Source organism: Pyrus communis, chromosome 1, assembly GCF_963583255.1.
Source record: "Pyrus communis chromosome 1, drPyrComm1.1, whole genome shotgun sequence".
NCBI classification, from domain to species: domain Eukaryota; kingdom Viridiplantae; phylum Streptophyta; class Magnoliopsida; order Rosales; family Rosaceae; genus Pyrus; species Pyrus communis.
In genome coordinates this window covers 22,942,624-22,965,767 of record NC_084803.1, presented here as the reverse complement: position 1 = coordinate 22,965,767, position 23,144 = coordinate 22,942,624, and the positions used below count along the sequence as shown (strand labels likewise).

Genomic DNA, 23,144 nt, shown 5'->3' with positions numbered 1-23,144 from the left:
TATATTAGAACCCCTACGCGCGAGCAGCTGACAATCATCACTCAATCAAGGTTAAAGGTGATCAAAATATGTATTTATTCAAAACCTATTTCATCCATCCTCATCAAATCCTCCCCACAAGTTAACCTCCAAATATTCATTTAAAATAGGATTAATTACCTAAATTAATTAATTAATTAATTTTCTAATTAATTTCCTAATTGATTACAAGATATTATGGTGACATAATATCTTGCAATTACACCCAAAAATCACCAAATGTGGCCAGTTCCCACCTCTCAAAAGAGGGCCGACCACACCCCTATAAATACCACTTCATTTCTCCAAAAACCTAAGTTGAACCCTCTTGCAACTCTAAATTCTCCAAACACTTTTCCCTCAAAATTCTAACTTTGGAATCGGAGGTTCTTCGGCCAAAGCTCACCACCCCCCCCCCCCCCCCCCCCCCCCCCCCAAATTCATCGTGGGCGCTTGAGGCCTTGGCCTTGACATAAGGTGTTAATTGTTTTTGCAGGTGCATTTTCGTCCAAGAACAAGAAGGAAGTAATTTGCATCCATAAATTGGTGCTTTCATTGAGAGTCTTGATCAAACACTCGTAGAAGACTCTCGCATTCAAGTTTTTTTTTTTTTTTTCTTGTTCACTTGTAGATTTTTCGTACGTTCATATTCTTGGAATTTTTATTTTTAAAAATTCTTCGATAAAATGTAAAAGAAAAGTACAATGGCAAGAGATTCAAAAACCTCGATGAACGGAAATTCCAATGTTCAAGGATTAGGATCGCAGCGATCTACGAGGCTTAACACAACGATGAGTGGAGCGGCACCACACCTACGGGGCACCACTGTGGCAACCACCACGGCAACCACCCTTGGTAAGGCCTACGACGCCACAACCACGGCCTAAGTCGTGCCATTTAAGCCCACACGTGCCCAAGCCCAAGGTGAGACGGCCCGAGCCACTCAAGCTCGATGCGAACCCAATGCGTTGCCAAGCCGATCCCTAGCCTTGCACCCACGTGTGCCACATGCTGAGCAGCCCACTCCAGTGGCCCAGCCTGCTCCCGTGGCCTTCCAAGCAGCCCAAATCAATCTAAGATTATTTTAACTGTCTTGGCTTCAAATTTCTGGGCTTACGATTGAACTAAGGGTATTTCACCCCATTTCTTCGCGGATTTGATTTTCCCAACTCAAATCTCGCGCCTAGAGTGTGACATCCCACATCGCCCAGGGAAGTGATCCTTAAATGTATATTCCCATTTCTACCTAGCATGAGGCCTTTTGGGAGCTCACTGGCTTCGGGTTCCGTATGAACTCCGAAGTTAAGCGAGAAGGGGGCTAGAGCAATCCCATGATGGGTGACCCACTGGGAAGTTGCTCGTGAGTTCCCAAAAACAAAACCGTGAGGGAATGGTAAGCCCAAAGCTGACAATATCGTGCTACGGTAGTGGAGCGGGCCCGGGAAGTGGTCCCCCCCGGGCCGGGATGTGACAATATGGTATCAGAGCCAATCCCTGGCCGGAAGTGTGCCGACGAGGACGTCGGGCCCCTAAAGGGGGTGGATTGTGACATCCTACATCACCCAGGGAAGTGATCCTTAAATGTATATTACCATTTCTACCTAGCATGAGGCCTTTTGGGAGCTCACTGGCTTCGGGTTCCGTAGGAACTCCGAAGTTAAGCGAGAAGGGGGCTAGAGCAATCCCATGATGGGTGACCCACTGGGAAGTTGCTCGTGAGTTCCCAAAAACAAAACCGTGGGGGAATGGTAAGCCTAAAGCTGACAATATCGTGCTATGGTAGTGGAGCGGGCCCGGGAAGTGGTCCCCCCCGGGCCGGGATGTAACATAGAGTCTACCACACTTCCACTGCTCAAGGAGACGCATTCATTCCAAGCTCTTTCAACCCAAATGGAGAACAACACTTGTCTTGACAAGTTATAAAATTGACGAGCACCCTTGCACAACAAACGACATCGGTAAATAAGCTCTTGTAGCACACCGAGATGCAACGTGCTACAGACATGGTGTCCCGAAGTAGGACAAGGGCAGATGAAGAACCTCTCCAGCAGCATCCCGGCAAGCAACCACTCGACCAGCCGCAGACCGAGTGTTCGAGCAGTGTACACTCCCAATTAGGCTCTCGAGATAGTGTATACTCCTATCTTAGCACGTGAAGGAGCGTGCACTCTCTTCTAGGCCCACTGACGAGCATACATTCACGGTTGGGGTCACACTCCGATCTCAAGATGAGCAACCTTCCAGGTAAAGTGTTTATTCGCGGCTAGGCCTGCAAGGAGCATCCTCCACCTCACATCGGAATATGTAGCACGAAGGACGGAGAGAAGCAGTCACTCAGTCAGGCTCAAGCTCAATCAGCAGCTTGTGAAGAATTCCTTTGCCTGCTAGGAATGAACCACATGCACCGCAGCCGTGATATAGATGAGATGAGCACGTAGAAGAGCAGCCTCAACCAATAGGTCACGATCTGAGGTAGCCGAGAGCTCTGTTATCCAAACAAAGGCAAATTCAGGAAGAAGTAGAAAGGCTTCTGATCGAGCGATTGCGCGGTTTCCAACACAACAAGGTCACTAACGAGGCACTACAATAGGACATGACCAACATAAACAGGTCATCCTTCACGGACAAGGTCGAGCAGGCAGAGCCTTTACGTAAGTTCAGCATGCCACATTTCACATCCTTTAAAGGGGATGAAGACCTGGAAATACACCAAAGCACTATCGAAGCGCAATGATCCTTTATCAAAACAACGACAATCTCATGTGCAAGATATTCGCCATCACTCTACAAGGCGAGGCGCAAGATTGGTTCAACACCATGCTGCCACAATCCATCCGGAGTTTCGACGAATTTTCTTTAGTTTTCACCAAAGAATATTCATCCTATCACTCGATTAAGAAAAAGTCCTACCATTTGTTCAACGTCAAGAAGAACCCAAAGGAGTCGCTTTGTGACTATGTGAAGAGGTTCAAAGCAAAGAAGGCAAAGATAGGCAGATGCAACGACCCGATAGCTAGAGCAGCCTTCCAAAAAGGACTCCCAGCAGACCACCCGCTGTTCGGAAAATTGATCATGAAAGAAGATTTACTCTAGTAGACTCTTTCGCTCTGGAAAAGAAGCATGCACTTTGGGACGAGGTTCGTCGATGCACATTTAAGGCAAATCCAAGCGATCATGAATATGAAGTCCCCCACTACTCTGAAGGAGATTCAAGGTCTGACTGGATGAGCAGCTGCATCTGAAGCAGCAATAAGCTCTACCCTTATATAAGAAGAGTTAGGGACCCAACTACCTGTACTCCACATTTCAAAAGCTCTCTTCTATGCGGAAACCAGCTACCAGAAATTTAAAAGCTAACTTTGGCGATAGTTGTTGCAACTCAGAAGCTCAAGTTATAACTTCAAACACAAGTAGTCATCCTTATGGCGCACTATTCCGCCTAATCCAAATGTGCGACGATAAAGGCGCAGACACTGGCGGTGCAAAGTTTTTTGACGAACACAACAACTAGGCTCAAAAGGCCCGCCAAGGGCAGACGAACACTAGAAGGACACTCGGAAGCAAGTTTTGTCCTTGTTGCCTCATAAAATTCTACATAGGAGCAACATGTACCAGCAAGTTGAGCACCACCTCCTACTGCACATCACACAACCCCAGTCGACCCTTGCTCCATAATTCGGCTCTAAAGCGGCCTGATTCCAGCAGTTAAGCATCTCCTGCTACGTGTAACATGGCCCAACTCCATGGTTCCCTACCATACCTTCATGCCTAGCTTAGGCGATGTAACAGAGCGACCCAACGATGCTCCGAAGGTAGCCGAGCACTCCTTAACCGTGCCTGGTTCGCCTGATGGAGACTTTTGGCATTTGCACGTCGACGACGCATCTAACTACAAAAGGCTTAGAAGCAGGCATGGTCCTTGTCACCCTATACGGTTCGATGCTTGAGCACGCGATTACTTTAGGCTTCAAGGCATCCAACAACGAAGTAGAGTACGAAGCCCTATTACCAGGCTTTCGAATGGCAAAAGACTTGGCGGTGGAAAAGCTTACAATTCATTCTGATTCCTAGCTAATCACCAGCCAGACTACTAGGGAGTATATGGAAAAACATCCAAGGATAGCGCAATACATAGAGAAAGTACGCAAGCAACTTTAGGCATTTCAGACTTACACCCTCACTCAAGTTCTGCGGGCAGACAACGCCCACACGAACGCACTAACTGGCCTAGGCTTCGCCCTTGACCATTAACTCAAACGCTTTATCCTGGTGGAATATCTAGACAAGCCAAGCATAGAGGTGGAGCCGGCGGCCGAAGTGTCACAGGTTAGTACAACTCCAAACTGGCAAATTCTATTATAGACTACCTGGTCAATGACACACTCCCCACGGAAAGGTTAGAGTCTAGAAAGCTCTAAATAAAGGCAGCACGCTACTACATGTGGAACGACATCCTACACTGAACCACATCACCGCTGCCTAGTGCCTCTCGACGACCTAAAGGTTCTAAGCTCAATCCACGAAGGCGTTTGTGGAAATCATTCCGGAGGCCAATCCTTAGCACAGAGGGCTCTTAACCCAGGCTATTACTAGCCTACCCTGCGACATCATTATCCAATGAGAAGACAAGGAAAATTAATTTTTTCTTACCTCGGTGCGGCACAGAGAAGATGAAGAAAGCAACAAAAGACGATCCTTTGCACGGGCAAGTGTAGAAGATTGCTTGAGGAGGGGGAACAAGTATCCTCTAACTCTCTCTCTCTTGTAGATAGAATAAATTGCTCTCTAAAGTTGATTTAATCATCTACTTAAGGTAGACTTAAATTAACTTTAGAAGTGATTTATTTCCTTTTCTTAGAAGGATCTAATTTCCAATTAAAGAGGGAATCTACATCAAAATAGGAAACAATCCTACGTTTCCTAAATCAAGTAGATCTCTACACCTGCTGCCTTTTCCTATGAGCAGCCCAACAGGTGTGGGGGCATTTATGTGGCAAAAAATAATCAAGAAAAATGTGGAGGCGACATGTGGATTTTTGGGTTAAAAAGACAAGATTACCCTCGAGTAGAACTGACATTCGTATTGTGTTTTCCGCGTTTGTGTCATTTTCGTGTTATACCCGATATCTTAACAGGTTGTGTCGTGTAACACCCATTAAAATAAACGGTAAAATGACAAGACCTGAAATCGACTCGATAATATTAACAGGTAATATGACTCGACTCGTTACCCGTTAAGGAAAATATATTTTAAACCAATAAATAATAAAATGAAAAACATAATACTAAATAAATATATACATACCATATTGTTACATCCAAAACATGAAAACACATTTCTCTTTTAAGTATACTTTCACTTACCTAAATTGATCAAATGGTAAAATTGGAAAATATTGGAATAGAGAAGGGGTTTTTTTTTGTCCAAAAAAGTTATAATAATACAAGTGAAATAGAATCCAACGGTACAGATTTACTCTTATTTATCTTACGGCTATTATTTAAGTAAAGTCTTTAATAGTTTTTTAATTAATGTAGAAGTGTAAAAAATATAGAAAAAATATATAAACACTCATAATGACAAGCTTTACAACTTTCATGAAGAGCTTAACTTCGAAATTCGCCACTATAATCATATAAATCATAGATCAAAATTTAACCGTTGATTGTTGTTTACATTTACGCTTCATTGTTCTCATCAAATTTTGGTTTTTCAGATTTTCTTGTTTGAAAATATGATCTATTAGAGGATGCAAGAAGATGAACAGTTTGGATCGTTAATATTATATTCAGAGTTTTACGGTTAGTGAAAATATTGCTTGATGTTTATAAAGTTTCTACAAACTATATGACATCGACTCATATTTCAGTTAACCGTAAATATCGAAACATGATATCAAAGATCTGAACCGTTCATAATTTTTACATCCGCCAGATGATCATGTTTTCAGAAAAGAAAATTAAAAAAATGAAATTTAGTAAGAAGAATAAAGCGTAAATGACAGTCGACAGTTAAATATAAATTTAAGGTTTATGGATTATAGTGTTGGATTTCGAAGCTAACTCCTTCATGAAAGTTGTAAAGCTTGTCACTATGAATGATTGTATAATTTGTTTTACATTTTTTACACTTCTACAATAATTATTATTAATTTTATTAATTTTGCCCTCAAATAAAAAACATTAATCATGAGGGTTTGGAGGATTTTAAAAATCTAAACGATAATGTAAGTGTAACCATTATCTACTTGTGGAGGAATAATGATGAATCACGAGTGTTTATATATTCTTTCATATTTTTCATACTTGTATGTATGTCTTCTTAGTTCTTGCCTATACAAATACTATACTAGTTTATTTTAATTTTAGACAACAAGTTAAGTAAAATTTATCCTAGTAATGATAATAAGGAACTCTCATAATAAAAATAAATAATGACAAAAACTTTTTTTTTTTTTTAACTTATATAGAATAATAATACAAAACTATATATTTAATATAGAATATATTGTATATATTAATATGGCTATTGTATTTTATAATATATCTTTTAGTAATTAAACTTTAAAATGATCAAAATAACTTTTTTTCTTAACGGGTCGAAACGGGTTACCCACGTGTTACCTGCGTGTATACCCGTTATTAATGGGTCACTCGATAATGACCCAATTAGTTATCATGTTGACCCGAAACTCGTTATTTTCGTGTTGTGTCAGAAACTGCTGGGTCTACCCTCGAGGTACATCGGAACCCCTATGCGCGAGCAACGGACAATCATCACTCAATCAAGGTCAAAAGTGATCAAAATATATATTTATTCAAAACATATTTCATCCATCCTCATCAAATTCTCCCCACAAGGTAACCTCTAAATATTCATTCAAAATAGATTAATTACCTAAGTTAATTAATTTATTTTCTAATTAATTAATTAATTAATTTCCTAATTGATTGCAAGATATTATGGTGACATAATATCTTGCAATTAAACCAAAAACCACCAAATGTGGCCGGTTCCCACCTCTCCAAAGGGGCCAATCACACCCCTATAATTACCACTTTGTCCCTTGGCCTTGACCTAAGGTGTTAATTGTTTTTGCATGTAGATTTTCGTCCAAGAATAAGAAGGAAGAAATTTGCATCCACAATTTATACTGCAATTATTGTGGATTTAGTCCATAAGTAAATGGTTACATTGTTTATTTTACTGTATATATATATATATATATATATATATATCTCAATAAATAGTGAGAGAGAAACTCAAAACGGTAAAACATATATCTAAATAAATAGTGAGAGAGAAACTCAAAAAGAGTAAAACATAAAAAACTGCAAGTAACTTACGATACAGATCGTTTTATTGATGTAATTTCATGTTCCAAAGGGTTTGTTGTGCGATGAATAACAATGATTAGGAATGCAATTATATAGTTTGCTGTGAGATGAATAATAATAATAATTAGGATAATGCAATTATATAGATTGTTGTGAGAGGAATAATAATAAATAGGATAATGCAATCATATAATTTGTCGTGCGGAGAGTAATAATGATAATTAGGATAATGCAATTATATAGATTGTTGTGAGAGGAATAATAACAAATAGGATAATGCAATCATATAATTTGTTGTGCGGAGAGTAGTAATAATAATTAGGATAATGCAATTATATAGTTTGTTGTGCGAGTCACATTAACACCTTACACAATAAAAGAAGCCAATTACAGGTACGGCTTGTGACATCCCACATCGCCTAGGGGAGTGATCCTTATATGTATATTCTAATCCCTACCTAGCACGAGGTCTTTTGGGAGCTCACTGGCTTCGGGTTCCGTAGGAACTCCGAAGTTAAGCGAGAAGGGGGCTAGAGCAATCCCATGATGGGTGACCCACTGGGAAGTTGCTCGTGAGTTCCCAAAAACAAAACCGTGAGGGAATGGTAAGCCCAAAGCGGACAATATCGTGCTACGGTGGTGGAGCGGGCCCGGGAAGTGATCCGCCTCGGGCCGGGATGTGATAAATTGGTATCAGAGCCAATCCCTGGCCGGAAATGTGCCGACGAGGACGTCGGGCCCCTAAGGGGGGTGGATTGTGACATCCCACATCGCCCAGGGGAGTGATCCTTATATGTATATTCCAATCCCTATCTAGCAGGAGGCCTTTTGGGAGCTCACTGGCTTCGGGTTCCGTAGGAACTCCGAAGTTAAGCGAGAAGGGGGCTAGAGCAATTCCATGATGGGTGACCCACTGGGAAGTTGCTCGTGAGTTCCCAAAAACAAAACCGTGAGGGAATGGTAAGCCCAAAGCGGACAATATCGTGCTACGATGGTGAAGCTGGCCCGGGAAGTGATCCGTCCCGGGCCGGGATGTGACACGGCTAGCATTCTATAATAATAATGTATCTTCAGAATAATTCAATATAATTTAGGATGAGGAACAATGAGATGTTCGTAATCTACCTACAGCTTCTCTAAATCTTTACGAATACGCAATTCTTTTCAAGATTATCCAATTGGCTTTAAAATAATGTGGCAATGTTTCTAAATTTAAATTTGTAATTTAAGTACGGAAGAAAATCACTTCTAACATATTTGTTTAGTTTTGTGCCTTATTTCTTTATAAATAAAATACACGAGACGCCTTATTTGGCACTAGGAATGAATATCTGCCATATAATACTCTCTCATGGATGGTGTTTGGAATAGACTCACTCAATGTGATGGTTTATTTTAACCACAAGCTGGTGGTTCAGTGGTAAAGAGCAGATTGCGAGACTTCTTTCAAACTAAAAATTAAAGCCATATTTGTGGTTAGGAGAAGACTGAAATGCCTTTGTGAGTCTTCTCGGCTCCCGAAAATGGTAGATAATCGTGGTTTGCCATCAGTTGTCCCCCTTATAAAAATGTGGTGGTTTATGTTTAAATTTTTTATTATGGTACGTGGGTCTCTTTTTCTTAGTTAAGCTTTTTTTTTTTCATGTGGTTTTACACGGTTGAAGCTTTTCACGATACTCGCTTTCTCTATTTACATGATCCGTTTATTCGTACATTTATCTTCTAATGGTTAGAGTTATAAAATACAATAAAATAAATAATTTTGGAGCTTCCAATCAGTAAGAGTTGTGGTCCTGAAACTATTTTGGCACTATACAAGTGTTTGCTCTTCTTATCATTTTGCAATAGAAGTGGAGGACATGTAAGAGGTTAGGCTATTGGGGCCTTGATATAAAACAAATTAGGATTCCATTTGGATGAAATTTAAAATGGCAAGTTTTGATTTGAGTTAGGATTTAGGGATCATAACTTACATATATGCTTGAATGTTAAGAAAATGACTATTTCTTCTTGAAAATTAGAAATATTTCTCTTTTCACAAATAACCAGATCATAAGAAAATAATGAATAGTAATTAAATCCAATCATACAATTTTCACTAAAAATGAATACTTTATTGTTGTTTTGATTAAGTGAAATACATCAATAATACAATTTACACAATACAAAATTCACACACTTGCTAAAAATATGTACAACAAAGATATTATGTCCATTGGAATTTCTAAAATAAGATCGTCACAATTCATGGATATAGAATTGATCTTTTATAATGCCAATCTTGAGCGAGAGACCGTAAGGTGTGATTAGGGATTACAATGTTGTGCTCAAGCTTCAAATTTGTCATCGGTGATGTATCGTGTCCCAGTCGCAACCATTCTCCAATGGCTTCTTTCTCATACGAAAATCCATCAGCCGCTATATGTGGATCCTTCATTACTTCCTGCATCCAAAATAACACATATTTGTATCATTCTTTACTCTTGTGAACACCAACAAAAGTGTCTCTACATATCGAAGTTGCAAACTCTTGTAAAATAAAGTAGGTTTGGCAGACTTGAACATATCAAAGTTTACTAAAACAATATACTCCTCTTTTGCGAATCTCTCTCTTCGGAACTAAGATTAGTCTAGATCGAATATTGCTCAAGTAAGAAAAAATGTATGTTCATACATTGAGCGGGCCAAGACACCCAAATACTAAAATTTTAGCATGCTCATATAAGTGGGTCAAGTCCTTCTGAATGCCAAATTAATAGAGGGTTGCAACTTTTAAAGAGAGAACGCTAAAAGTTTAAATACATTATAAGTTTAAGTTTCTGAAAAGTTGTCTCTACTTAGCTAAATTTAGCCAGTAATTGTTCATTAAGTTAATTTTATTTGTGGAATAGCTAGTTTGTTAAAGATTGATTTTGAAAAATTTTCAGTTAAAATAGTTAAGCAATCTAGAATAACTAGGCTTTTGGAGATACTCTTAACTTTATCAGAAGTTTAAGCCTTCTAACTTTATCACAAGTTTAAGCCTTCTTTTTCACTGAGTCTGAACTCAAAATTCGGATTCACATAACAAATTACAATTTCGAGGTGGTTAGTTTAATAACAGTTGGACCCATTAATGTGGTATAGACTAGTATTAATATTCTGCTTGTTTTGTTCTTAAGTGCATAAATCATAGAACTTTGCTTTCCTAAGTATCAAAAGACAATAAAAAAATAACCGGTCACTCATGAAAAATGATGAGCCGGAGAGAATCATGCATAAGATCTTTGGTTCAAAAGGGTTAAAAATAAAGTTTTATTGTGAAGTGTCACCCATTAAACGAACCGTTCAAAAGCAGTTTGGTTTTGGGTCGAGCATTCTCCACCCTAGCTTAAGAGTTATAGTCTAAGACCTAGTTTGGTAGTGATTCTGAAAAAGGTAGCTATAAAAAAAAGATAGGAGCTTTTTTATGTTTGGTAAACATTCAGCTTCAGTTTTTTTTCATAGTTTTGGGTGAAAAAAAAAAAAAAAGCTAAAAACACAAAGCTGCAAAACCCAGCTTTGAAAAACCATTTTTTTTTCACATCTGTTTTACATAAAAGTTTATCAAACACTATAATATAGATTTTTTTTTTTTCAAAAGCACTTTTACAAAAAAGTTTACCAAGCACTGTGCTGCTTTATTTCACAACTGCTTATTCTCACAGCACAGCAGAAACAGTTTGTTTTCAAAACACAACAATACCAAACCAACCCTAAAAGACCCGTTAAAAATGCAGTTTATGATCAATACGACATGAACACAAAAAGAGATCGACCATTTTTTTTTATGTCTACCAAAAGCTAGTGAGATATTAAACATCAAACCTGAAATATGGGGCATAAGAAAACCCTCGGGACTTCATTGGTGACCTCTCCATGCACAATTCCCTCAATATTCAAGCCAGATCCTCCTCTTGCTATTAAAACATCAGCCTTTTTTCTGATTTCACAAAGTTCCTCCATTATTGTCACCATTCTTAAATCCGTATTGGGTCCATTGTTAACGGATAAACACCTTAACACCAAGCTCACAAGTTCTTCTGCCAAATCCAATGGCCATGCTCCAGCCTTCTCATCTAAAACTCGAACTAATCCTGCCTTTTCCATGAGCATTGCCTCATCAACCCAGTTCTTCCCAGTTATAAGATTGAGAGTCAAAATCCCAAAGGCCTGTATGTCCCATCCGACATGACTTTCGTCGTAGGACTGGTTGAGCCCTAAACCACTGACCTTGGCCACGAGATTGTGGTCAAGGAGGACGTTGGATGGGCTGAGGTGGCCATGAATAATGGGTTTGGGCTGAGCCATGTGGAGGTAGCATAAGGCAGAGCAAACCTCTGCCGCAATGCGGATGCGGTCCTGCCACTGAAGGTCCCGGGCCGGGTTCTTTTTTTCATGGGAGGAAAATAAGACGTCTTGCAAGCTACCATTGTGCATGTCTTCAAAGACAGTGCAGTTTGGCTGGAAGCAGTAGCCCATCATGGCAAGCAGGTGTGGGTGTCTGATGTTGCTGATTAGCTTCACCTATACATATGCATAGTTTTTTGTTAGATTGAAGAAATGATCTCTTGCTAGACGATATATCTGACAATATAAGATGTTTGTGTTGTAGAACTGTGAATTTGTTTCATCGATCATGATTTTTTGTCAGGTGTGTGGTTTAGATGCACTATTTGACAACGTAAACACTTGTCTGATGAAATTATATGCCCACCCATAAAGCAACACTCTAGTATTTATTGTAACAAATAAGTTCACATCCCATGCATATTCGTTTAGCATTTCTTATAGCAGTTACCTTAGCCTGAAAATCTTCTTGGGACAGTCCATTAGCCGAGTTAAGAACTTTGATACCAACTGTGACATGATTGATACGCCCTTTATAGACACTGCTCAAATCACTTACTGACTTCAATCTAAAACGTTCTGAAAATTCGTTGGTGGCCTGTTTGATCTCCTCATCTGTGTACTCTCTGAGACAGCAGCTCAATTCACCCAACCCTTCTGCCGTTCCTGTGGCATCCTGTTGTCTGCAAAATTCAATCCTTCGTCGAAACACATCTCTTTCTTGTCGGAGTACTTCAATTTCTCTCCCCATGTCTGTACATTTCATCACTTCATTCTCTAGCTGGACCTCCGCTTGTGATTTTGCCATTTTGGACATATGGAGCTTGTGTGAAAGCTCATATTGAAGCTCTATGAGTGACTTCATCTTGTTCCTGCTTTCTTCAACTTCGTTAACTACTTCATGGAGTTGTTCTTTTTCCGTGTCTAATTCTTTGTTCAACTCTCTTCTATTGTCACCCTCTTCTTTAATTTGAACGTCTAACTCCTGAGCCTATAAAAACACTTCTCTTTTAAACCAGATAAAATGGAAACAAAAGAATAAATCAACAACTTAAGAGTATTTTGAGTGCTAATTTTTTTTTTTTCTAACAGTCTGCCATATTCTGTCATCATATTTTCAATAATCACTCGATTAATGAAATTATGTCTGCGACCATATATATCCCCTAACAACGTGACATATCGAAATATATATCTGAAAAATAATTCAGGTTTATATAATATTACCCGGCGCTCGCATAAACAAATGGCCCGTTCCGCTTTTGCATGCCTGTCAGCATTTTCCTTGGCTTCTTTCTTCTTCATTCTTATCATCCCACGAGTTTCGCTTATTGTTTTCCTAAGAAACCCAATTTTTTCTGCAGGGCTCTGACAATATGCCAAATTTTCTTATGCATTAGTTTATGAAGCATCCAAGTCTTTTTCTTTTTCCTCCATATATTAATACTGAAACTCATGATATAATTTGTATATGCTACTAACTCACCATATTAGGGTTCCCATTAATTTGCAGCATTATAGCCTCTGTTGGACTAGGCTGCTTAGAAGTACCTGTACCATTTCCCTGGTCACAATTTTCTACATCCAAATTTGAACACAACTGCTGGTAGTAAATTTCCATTTCTTGAACACAATTCTCCCACAAATTTTGCAAATTGGCCGAGTCCTTTTTTGTTGGTGAACCAAACATGCTGTGACGATTTTCAAGGAACATCTTTTCTAACATAAATTTGAAGCTGACCTTGTCTTTCTTTTTTGCACCCATCACTCCTTTCCCATCCTCCTGGATTCTTTGATCATTTTCTCCTCTTAGAAATAACTCTTTTCCCCCACAAATTATGAACAATTCACAGGACACAGTCTTGTGCTCGTGGATGTAAAATAACACGCTGATTGCAGTCTTCGTTCTCCTATTCGGGAAATAAGTAAAATGAATTGGATTTACAATCACAAAGTTGCATTTATATACATACTAGGACTAAATTAAGCTGTTGCATACCATGATGATGATTTGATGAATGTAAATCCAATGACCAATTTCGTTATGTGAAGTCCCGAAATCAAGTCTAGGATGAGCTTATGAATAGATTCATCATTTTGCTCCACCTTAAGTATTTCAGCTTTCACCTAATAGCAAAATGAAAGTTAATAAAAACACAAAAACCAGAAACACCATGCACAAAGATCCATACTCCATACTCCATAGAAATTGGTACAGACCTTGCCGCAGAACGCTACATACTTGGAAAGGATATTGTCCATCTTTTTCTGTTCATACCTCCTAAGAACTTTCAATTTCTCATCACTTACAGAACTTGCAGGGAGCTTGCCAACTGCAACAAATAAATTAAAAAACAGTAAAATCCAATCTGAAATTCAATTAAAATACATGGAGATTGAAATCCAATATTTGTGGTTAACTTACATGGTGTGTAAACATAATCCTTCCCTGAAATGCTGTAGGTTACATGGAGAATGACTATGGAAATAGGCTGAGATTTCCACCTCCTCAGTGTCCATGCCAAGGTCTTAAATCCATCTTGCAGCTCATTTCCAAGTGCAACATACACTTTCTCTACTGGGGCTTCCATGACTGCTTGGCTAATTCAATTCACTTTCTTCAAAGCTAAAACCCTAAATCAACAGAATTCTACCTGAAATATGTCCAAATTTTATGGGATGAGAATTTCAAAGGATATGGACATATAGAAAAATTACAAGCACATTCAGTATCCTGTTTGCCTCGTATATCGTAAGCATATACGATGTTTAATATTATGTTTCTCTGTCAGTTGTTGCAGGACGGCCTATTCTTGGAATATTCTGTCTGGCTTAGCGTGGCAAGATTTACTTTGTTATACTTTTCAACGATAGGAGTTTAAGGTTTGGAATTTTCTTGGTGTCTTTCCTGGGAATGTACGTTCATTGATAGGTAGGGACTGGACATCTATGTTTAGGACTTGACATGAGATTTATGTGACTCTCTTACGGATTAAAATGAGGTTTTGGTCATAATTCGATTTATAATTCTTGGCCGGGCCAGTTGATATCTCGTTGGGATTTTTGTCTAGGAAGCATTTTTACTCATAAGTGCTTGAATTAAAAATGCTTTTGGTTGTAAAAAATTTCTTTAGTCTTTTCAAAAGCAATCTCATGCAAACGCTATAGAATTATGAGGTTGTCTGATAATCATTTTATTTTTAGTTTTTAGTTTCAATTTTTTGAAAACTGAAAACTTGTTTAATAACTATTTTATTTTTTAAAAGGCTTTTTAGCCAAAATGGTCTCTTAGATTGACATAACTTTTCACTTTAGTCATGAGATTCGAAAACTATAAAAGTGGTCTCTGAGTTTGCGCACCATCAATCATTTTGGTCATACTATGAAAAATCTCTATTAAATAAGAATAAAATGACAAAAGTACCCTCAATTTTTGTTAAATAATTTTGGCCTATTGTTACTAAATTGAGGGTATTTTTGTCATTTTGACCCTTATTTAACAAAAATTTTCATGGAAAACCAAAATGATTGATAGTGGACAAACTTATGGACCGCTTCTATCGACTTCAAATTTCAAGAACCAAGTGAGAAATTATGTCAATCTCAGGGATCATTTTGGCTAAAAGGCCTTTTTAAATATAATGAATTAGATTAGTTTCCGTGACAATTGAAGTAGAGCTGGAAAGATTGTATATGACGTATTAACATGATACGAATTTACACAAAATTAGATTTTGTGTTGGGGCCTCTCGGGTAGATTTGATAAGTATTGTCCCCTTGTCATATATTAAAATAATTAATTAAGATGGTAAACAATATTTTCTCAAACTTAGGACCTCAAGTGCATTGGTAAAAGTTTTTAATAAACTAAGTATTTGAAAACTTAAAAAGTTAGCAAAAAAGAACGGAAAACATAATAGTTAACAAACGTACCTTAACAAGCTTATTAGGTTTCGTATTATTATTCCTAGGATAATACTTGCATCCCATTCCTTGAGAAGTGTACGTATCAGTTATCACATCCCTAGCAGAATGTAGTTATTTACCATATAAATTTTATAATCGAATTTTTTCTTTAATCTTTTAAAGATCATTTCTTAAAAAAGAAAAGAAAAAAAGAGTCATTTAAATTGGAGACTGTTTAGTGATCCAAAACTATAAAATAAATGGACGGTTCATCATAAATATGTTAATAAGAGGTCTTAGATTCAAATCTCGTAGATGGCGAATTCAATACCAAATTAGGTTGCCCATTGTGTAGCTTAACTAACTCTCCCTTCCCTTAGTGTAAAATATATCGTTGTACTAAAAAAAATATAAAAAAAATCTCAGAGTCTCATGCGCCTTTGAGAAAATGGAGGTGATAGTGAAGAAATGTTAGGATGAAATTGAAGAGAGTTGCCTTTTTATAGGGCAAATAGAAAGCTTCTTGTTTTACATCCTTTTGTAGATTAAGTGAGGGCCAAAGTGAAACTTGAACTATAGTACAACAATCATACACCAAATTATTCGATTGTATCAGAAAGTCAGATGTCACGATTGAAATATAGCTCAAGTGAACATGGTACTAACCCAAAAAAATCCGAAGTGGTGAATGTGAAACCCTAACTTCAAAGAAATCTAATTGTAACTTGGTCTTTGATCATGTGTAAAGTAGGCACCGTTTTAATCATTGTAAGAAAATGTGCTAAAACCTTTAAGAAAAACTTGAGTACACATGCACAATAAACAAAATTTGTATTAGACACCCACCCAATCAACGTGGAAGTTGAATATAATATTTTAGAAGTACTCCACCAAATGGGCACCTTATTAATATAGAAAATTTTATATTATACTAAATATGAGGTGATACATTACATGTTATAATTTATGCAAATGATAATTTGATGAGTTTTACTCTATAAAATTGGTGAAGAAGGAATTACCGGGGGTTTCTAAATATAATGGTTCTCACCCTTTCCGGTGAAAGTAGGTGCATGTCACGCGACTATCGTCGAAGACTTAGGGCTGGTTTGGTATTGCTATGCTTTATAAAAAAATTGCTTCTGCTGTGCTGTGAGAATAAGTAGCTATGAAATAAAGCAGCAAAGTGTTTGGTAAACTTTTTTGTAAAAGTGCTTTTGAAAAAAAAAAAACAAACAATATTATAGTGTTTAGTAAACTTTTATGTAAAACAGCTGTGACTGTATGAAATGACCAAAAAGGGTATAATACTAGATATGCCATTAATTTAAGTTTCTTAACAAATAAAGGTGAATTACTAAATATACTTTATTTTTAAAAGAAAAATATTTATAAACTTTATCTTAAACATATAATCCAACGTTTAACAAGAAATCATAATCCAACATTTAACATATAATCCAATATTTATAATATCTATTTACTATACAACTATTACTCTTTATCATAAACATCTCCAACACTAATGGTTATTTTATAAAAAAAATTAAACTGGTTTATTATTTAAAATCCCTATCTTTTTATGTTTTATTATCATAATTAAAATCAGTCCACATTTTTCTAGAAGCATCTCTCAAACCCTCTTTCTCTCACATTGCTTTCTTTTCTTTCCCGTTCTCATCCTTTCTGCCGCTCCAACCCATTTCACATTTTCTTTCTTAATCTTCCTCTCTCCATGCGATATCTTTCTTTCTCAATTGAAATCCTAGAAAAAATTTCCTCTGTGTTGGATGGTTCATTGGCGGGTTAGATCGCAAGTTCAAAAACCAGGTCGATAATGGAGGAGGGGCTAGGATAGCTTTGCTTGGTCCAAAAGCTCAAGGTCTGCCGCTCCAAGGTCTTGAAGTACGGCCTCACGATCTTGAACGACCTCAAAAAAATATCTAGTCTCGGCATGGAAGGTGAGTGTTCGAGCTTCAGATTGTTGGTAATTCCATCTTGGATTTTGTTAGTTCAATTGGGTTGTGGGTATATTACCATCGGAGGTAGACTGGATATCACCATTGAGAGAGGCATCTGGCGCCGCCATGGACAGAGAAGGTTGGTGCAATCTTGCCCGTTGCATTGCCGCCTCGACTCTGACGGATTCCTAAATAGCTCATCGAAAAAAATGGAAGATGATAAAAGCATCTCGTGTGATTGTAAATTATTTAATTGCTTACGGTCATTTGGGATACATGAAAGTTTCATTAAGCGCTTAGCGCCTCTTAGAAAAGAGGTTTGCGTAGAAGTTGAAAAGTCGGTTTTTCAAAGTTGCGTTTTGCTGTTTCTATTTTTTGGCTTTTTTTTCACCCAAAATTGTAAAAAAAAGTTGAAGTTGAAAGTTTACCAACTTTTTTTGATATCTACTTTTTTAGAATCACTTAAATACAAAACCAGGGCTTAATTTCACTTAATATTTTTCCACTTTAAAAAAAAATTAATATTTTTCCGCTTAAATTCAAACAAGTGGTGTGGGTGTGCCACACACACTAAGAAATGTATGTTATTAAGCACATGAATAAAGCAATGGGAGAACAATATAAAAGTAAAATGTGATTTTGTCAGTAAGATTGAAAAATATTGTTTTAACATTGAAGGCATGATTAGGTTAAGTTAATAGAAGCTTGTCGGGTTTGGGGCAGATGGAGTGCACGCGCGTAACCGAAATCACCGAGATGTATTTCGAGCGCAAAGATCCCGCGCACGTGTTTTTCCCGGTCAAAGGTCAAAAGTAGTGATTACACGAGTTTAGCAAAGGATTTTTAAAACGGGCTTTAATCCCTTCAGGATCCTTACATTTTATATGTTCATTTTACATCGGTATGAATTTTTGTTATTTAAAATTAAACATAAATAGTATTTAACAAGAATTAACCGTATAATATATGATAAACAGACAGGTTGTGATGATCTTAAACCCTTAGAATCTTCACAAAGAAAATCTACAAAGGATCTTCACAACGATGATTCAGATAGGATCCTCATCTCCTTAAATATTTGGCTAAAAAAATGGATTTTTAAATCTTTAACAAAGGAAGGGACGGGAAGAATAAATTTTTTATGGTACATGGAATAAGGGTGGTGCACCATATGTTATTATGTAACTAGAATTTTTTTTCAAATTGTTATTGCACTACAACAAATTTGGTCTTTTGCGACGCACAACGAGTGCTGTAAACGGTTATTCATGGCGTAAGTCCCCAAGTAGTAAAAGCCCCTGTCGTAAAAGATGCTTTGTCAAATACGACGTTCTCAAGTAGCCATGAATAATTTAAGCAAAACACGTCGTAAATGCTCTTTAAGGCGTGCCTTGCGCACCTTAATTGGTATTAGATTCGGCGTTAATGAAGTGTCGTAATACTACGAAAACAATTACGGCATACATGTGTGCCGTAATTTATATTTGATAAGGCGTTTGTTGAGTGTTGTAATACTGCGAAAACAATTACGACATACCTGTGTGACGTAATTTACATTTGATACGACGTTTGTTGAGTTTCATAATACTATGAAAACAATTACGGCATACGTCGTACATCGTAAACAAAGACTTGCATCAACAATTACTGCTAATTTTGCATACAGTAATTTACATTTATTTTAATTTTTAATATATATATATATATATATATATATATATATATATATATATATATATATAGAAGAATCGACAAAATTACACATTTACTATAATACAATAATTTCATAAATAATCATATTGTCAAAATGTATTACAAGTTGATCAAAGCTAAGGTCAATATCAAACTACACATGAAATACCAAATAGGTCTCTAATAACAAAGAAATTTGTCACTTGAAATACTTCACTTTTCCTTGAACACCTCCAAACGAAGTCCTTTGAAAATGAAATACTGCTCCTAATACTTGAACGACACTAATTGCTATGTCTATCTGCATAGACATAAGCACATGGAGCAAAAGAAAATATATAGTACTGCTATATGTAGAAATACACATTTAATCTCAAGTAAGAAAAGTGATACTGAAAGAAAACGTAATCATTGTCATACAAATCTGAGAGTGAAAATCGAGAGAGAGACAAACAAAACCTGAGATGTGTGGTAAGTCAAAGATACTAAGATTTGGAGTTAGCTTTATAGAGACTACATATGTCATAAAAATGAAATAAAATCAACCAAAACACAATAAATAAAAATGGATTTCAAAAAAACACTACCAGACTAATTATAAAGTAGTAGCAAGTAAAGATGACAAGAAATTACCAGTGCTTGGCTCCAAAACAGGAGATCCTATTCTTATTGTTGCCATGATCCCTCAATCATCTTTCTCTCACCTTGAAACATATTAAAAACAATAAATCAACTTTCCTTAACCTTGAAGCAGATTTCAAGCATAAAAAAAAAACACTTACATTCCCAAATACAAACAATTAACTTTCCAGTTTCCAATCTCTGGACATAGAGTACAAGAAAAGCTCTCAGACATTTCACTTATATTAAAGAAAAAAAAAATCAAGAAAAGCAGAGAACTTTGGTTATATATAATACTCATAGCCAACAAACTCAAAGAAATATCAAGTGACAAAAAGCATCCTTAGTACCGAGATAATCAAATCATGCACCAGTTCACACTACATCGTGATGAAAATACATTCAAAAAGACACTTTGACACAACAGTAAAAAAATTAGAAAATGAGTAAGAGCTGCAATAACACCATAGTATTACAATAATCCAAGAAAGCTTAATCAATTTGTCAACAAGAAAGCATGCATGTCCTTATATAAGAATTGAATTTCATTTACATCTTAGATGGTAAAATAGCCATGCAATTCCAACCAAAGGCTTTGGGGTTTAGGAAGCCTAAACCAGACGCTCTAGATTATTCATTCTAAAGTTTCTGTGATATGTGCTGGAAATGGTGAAAGCTATTGTAGATGCCAACAACAATTTAATATAAATTCGCCAAAAGATAAATTACCTGAAGGAAGCCTCCTATGACAGAAATTGTCGAATGCTATTCTAGATGCCAACACAATAATAGTTAAGAAGCAATTCAACTATGGGATTGATTAGTAACCCTTAAGAATACAAAAGAAATTATGACACCTAAGAAAATTCTCACAACAACTTGATATTATATTAATGACTACAGTTTGTAACTAGTAGGGGAATATGATAAAATAGAAACACATGAGCACATCACACCAAAACAACTATATTCAATAAAAGAAGTTGCATCATTCATAATTCAGTGCCCCCTCCAGCATTGTCAATTACCAAAGTTGCAATGAGACATGCAGTCCTTATCCGGCGTCTTCTTGCTTATTCTAAGTTCTATTAGAACTTAATTAGAATGATTAAGAATAATCAAAAATATATTTAATAATTCATCTTACTTTACAATGATTAACAGCAATTAACAATGCCAATCTACTATTGTATGACACAAGTACAGAGCAAAATGCCAAAAAAAAAAAAAAAAAAAAAAAAAAAAAAATCTTACATGAAGCAGATTACACTTGAGCCAACAAATTTGTCAAAAGTGGACATATTAGTTATAAAAGAACTTATTTTCATGAGCAGCAAGGGAGTTCTTCAGTCTTGTAGTCGTATAATAACTCATCAAAAGTGGTCTCTAACTTAAATAAGAAAGAATTGTATAGAATGCATACCAAAAAGGCTTATCTATATACCAAAATAAGGCGCTTCAGACTAAGAATTCAGGTTTATCCATGACTTCAACACTAGTATTGAGCTGCACACTTTGACATCTGTTAAAGAGTTTTATACAACAGACTTTCGAGTAAGCTTAAATTGTTCAAATAGATTCATAAATTATTCACAAAAAAATAAAAAAAATAAAATCATTAAATTGCAAACCACACACAGAGATTACGCACATACACATATTACACACACACACTACACACACACTGAGATTACGCACATATACATGTGCACATTACGCACATGCGCCACATTACGCAGAGACAGCAGCAAAACCCAATTAATTTACATTACATCAAAACGAAAAAAATCAATACCTTGTGCACAAGTGAACCTAAACCCCAATTTCTAAATCAACAAGAATTTCCAGTAAAACCCCAATCCTAATCCCAATTTGAACGTAAAAATTAAAAATCAAGACCTTAATTTTATAAAATGCAAATAAATTCAAGAGATTGCCTTACCATTTATGATTGGAGTGACGGCGATTGCGACTAGAGGAAGAAGATGACGTGATTGATTTTTTGTAGGGTTTCGAACTTTTGATCGAATTCTGCTTTGAGACTGAGAAGTGAGAAAACTGGAGAAGAGAGCTTGGGAGAGAGCGATGGTTGGTAAGAGAGGTTGGAGAGGATGTGGACGGCGGCTGGGAGATTGGAAAGTAGGGGTGGGCACTTGGGACCGAAAACCGAAATACGAATCGAATCGGATCACACCAAATAGTTTGGTTTTGCGGTTTTGAAACGGTTGTGGTTTCAAAACCGAACCGCATCAAAGAAAAAGGTTTGGTTTCGGTTTTGGGTTTTCAAAACCGCATCGAAACTGAAACTGCACCATATATTGAATGTTTTTGCTGCAGTTTTGTTGCATTGTTGTTGCTGTTTTTGCTCCACTTGTGGGATTCTAGACAAGTCTTTATGTCATGAGAGTGAAAATTGCTTTGGCAGAGAAGGGAGTCCATTACCTCTATTTGGAAGAAGAACATCTTCTCCAAAAAAACAAGAGCCCTTTGCTTCTCAAAGTCAACCCAGTGCATCAGAAAGTTCCTGCCCTCATTCATAACAATATTGGCACGGCTCAATCAGATTCAGGAGACCAACCACAACGTACGTTCCTACATACATGCAGATGCTGCAGTAAGCTGTAAGCAGTCTTCTTCTCTGAGTGAAACTAGGCCAACATCACAGTAACTATTTCAATAAGGTAATTATATATACACAAAACACTATATTGGTCCTGCATGCTGCATCAACTATATATAGAATTATTTAGCAAATGAAGAAAATAAAGAAGTTGAAGAGGACTGACTGTTGAGGAGGATATATATTGATAATGATGATGGTGAAATTGAGGGCAGAGGGTGTAGTGAAAGCAATGAGAAGAAAATTGGGGATGTCATGGACCTCTCTAACATGTACCCTTAGTACCTTTGAACCTCGTGGTCAAGCCTTGGCCCTTTAGAAGGTGGGAAATGGACTTCATCGGGCAAATTTATCCAGCTTCTAGCAAGGGGCATACATTTATAATCGTGGCAACATATTATTTCACTAAGTGGGTAAAAGCTTCGGTAGTCAAAACTATCACCTCAACTGCAGTCAAGAAGTTCATTGAAACCAAGATCCTACACAGATTTGGGGTGCTCGAGACAATTGTCACAGACCGCAGACCATCTTTTATTTCAAGGGAAGTAAAGGAGCTTGCAGGTAAGTTCATGATAAAAATGATTCAGTCTAGTCCTTACTACCCTCAGTCAAATGGTCAA

At 36.9% G+C, this 23,144-nt stretch overlaps 1 protein-coding gene across 1 annotated transcript; it reads right to left on the bottom strand.

Annotated features, from left to right (window-relative positions):
* Window positions 1-9,601: 9,601 nt before the first annotated feature.
* LOC137732971 (putative U-box domain-containing protein 50) lies at window positions 9,602-14,315 on the bottom strand. The gene is made up of 8 exons (XM_068472201.1): window positions 14,150-14,315; window positions 13,945-14,057; window positions 13,724-13,851; window positions 13,211-13,634; window positions 12,952-13,092; window positions 12,176-12,715; window positions 11,203-11,901; window positions 9,602-9,799 (listed from the first exon to the last, which is right to left on the bottom strand). Exons 1-8 carry the CDS (start codon window positions 14,313-14,315, stop codon window positions 9,602-9,604), a joined length of 2,409 nt encoding a protein of 802 aa, XP_068328302.1.
* Between the last annotated feature and the right edge of the window lie 8,829 nt (window positions 14,316-23,144).

What these genes read in the sequence shown, in the direction of transcription:
- LOC137732971 (XM_068472201.1), bottom strand. Translation starts at nt 14,315, where the DNA reads ATGGAAGCCCCAGTAGAGAAAGTGTATGTTGCACTTGGAAATGAGCTG. An exon ending in ATGTAGCGTTCTGCGGCAAG is followed by an intron (nt 13,852 to 13,944) that starts GTCTGTACCAAT and finishes TTTTGCTATTAG; the next exon opens with GTGAAAGCTGAAATACTTAA. An exon ending in TTAATGGGAACCCTAATATG is followed by an intron (nt 13,093 to 13,210) that starts GTGAGTTAGTAG and finishes GCATATTGTCAG; the next exon opens with AGCCCTGCAGAAAAAATTGG.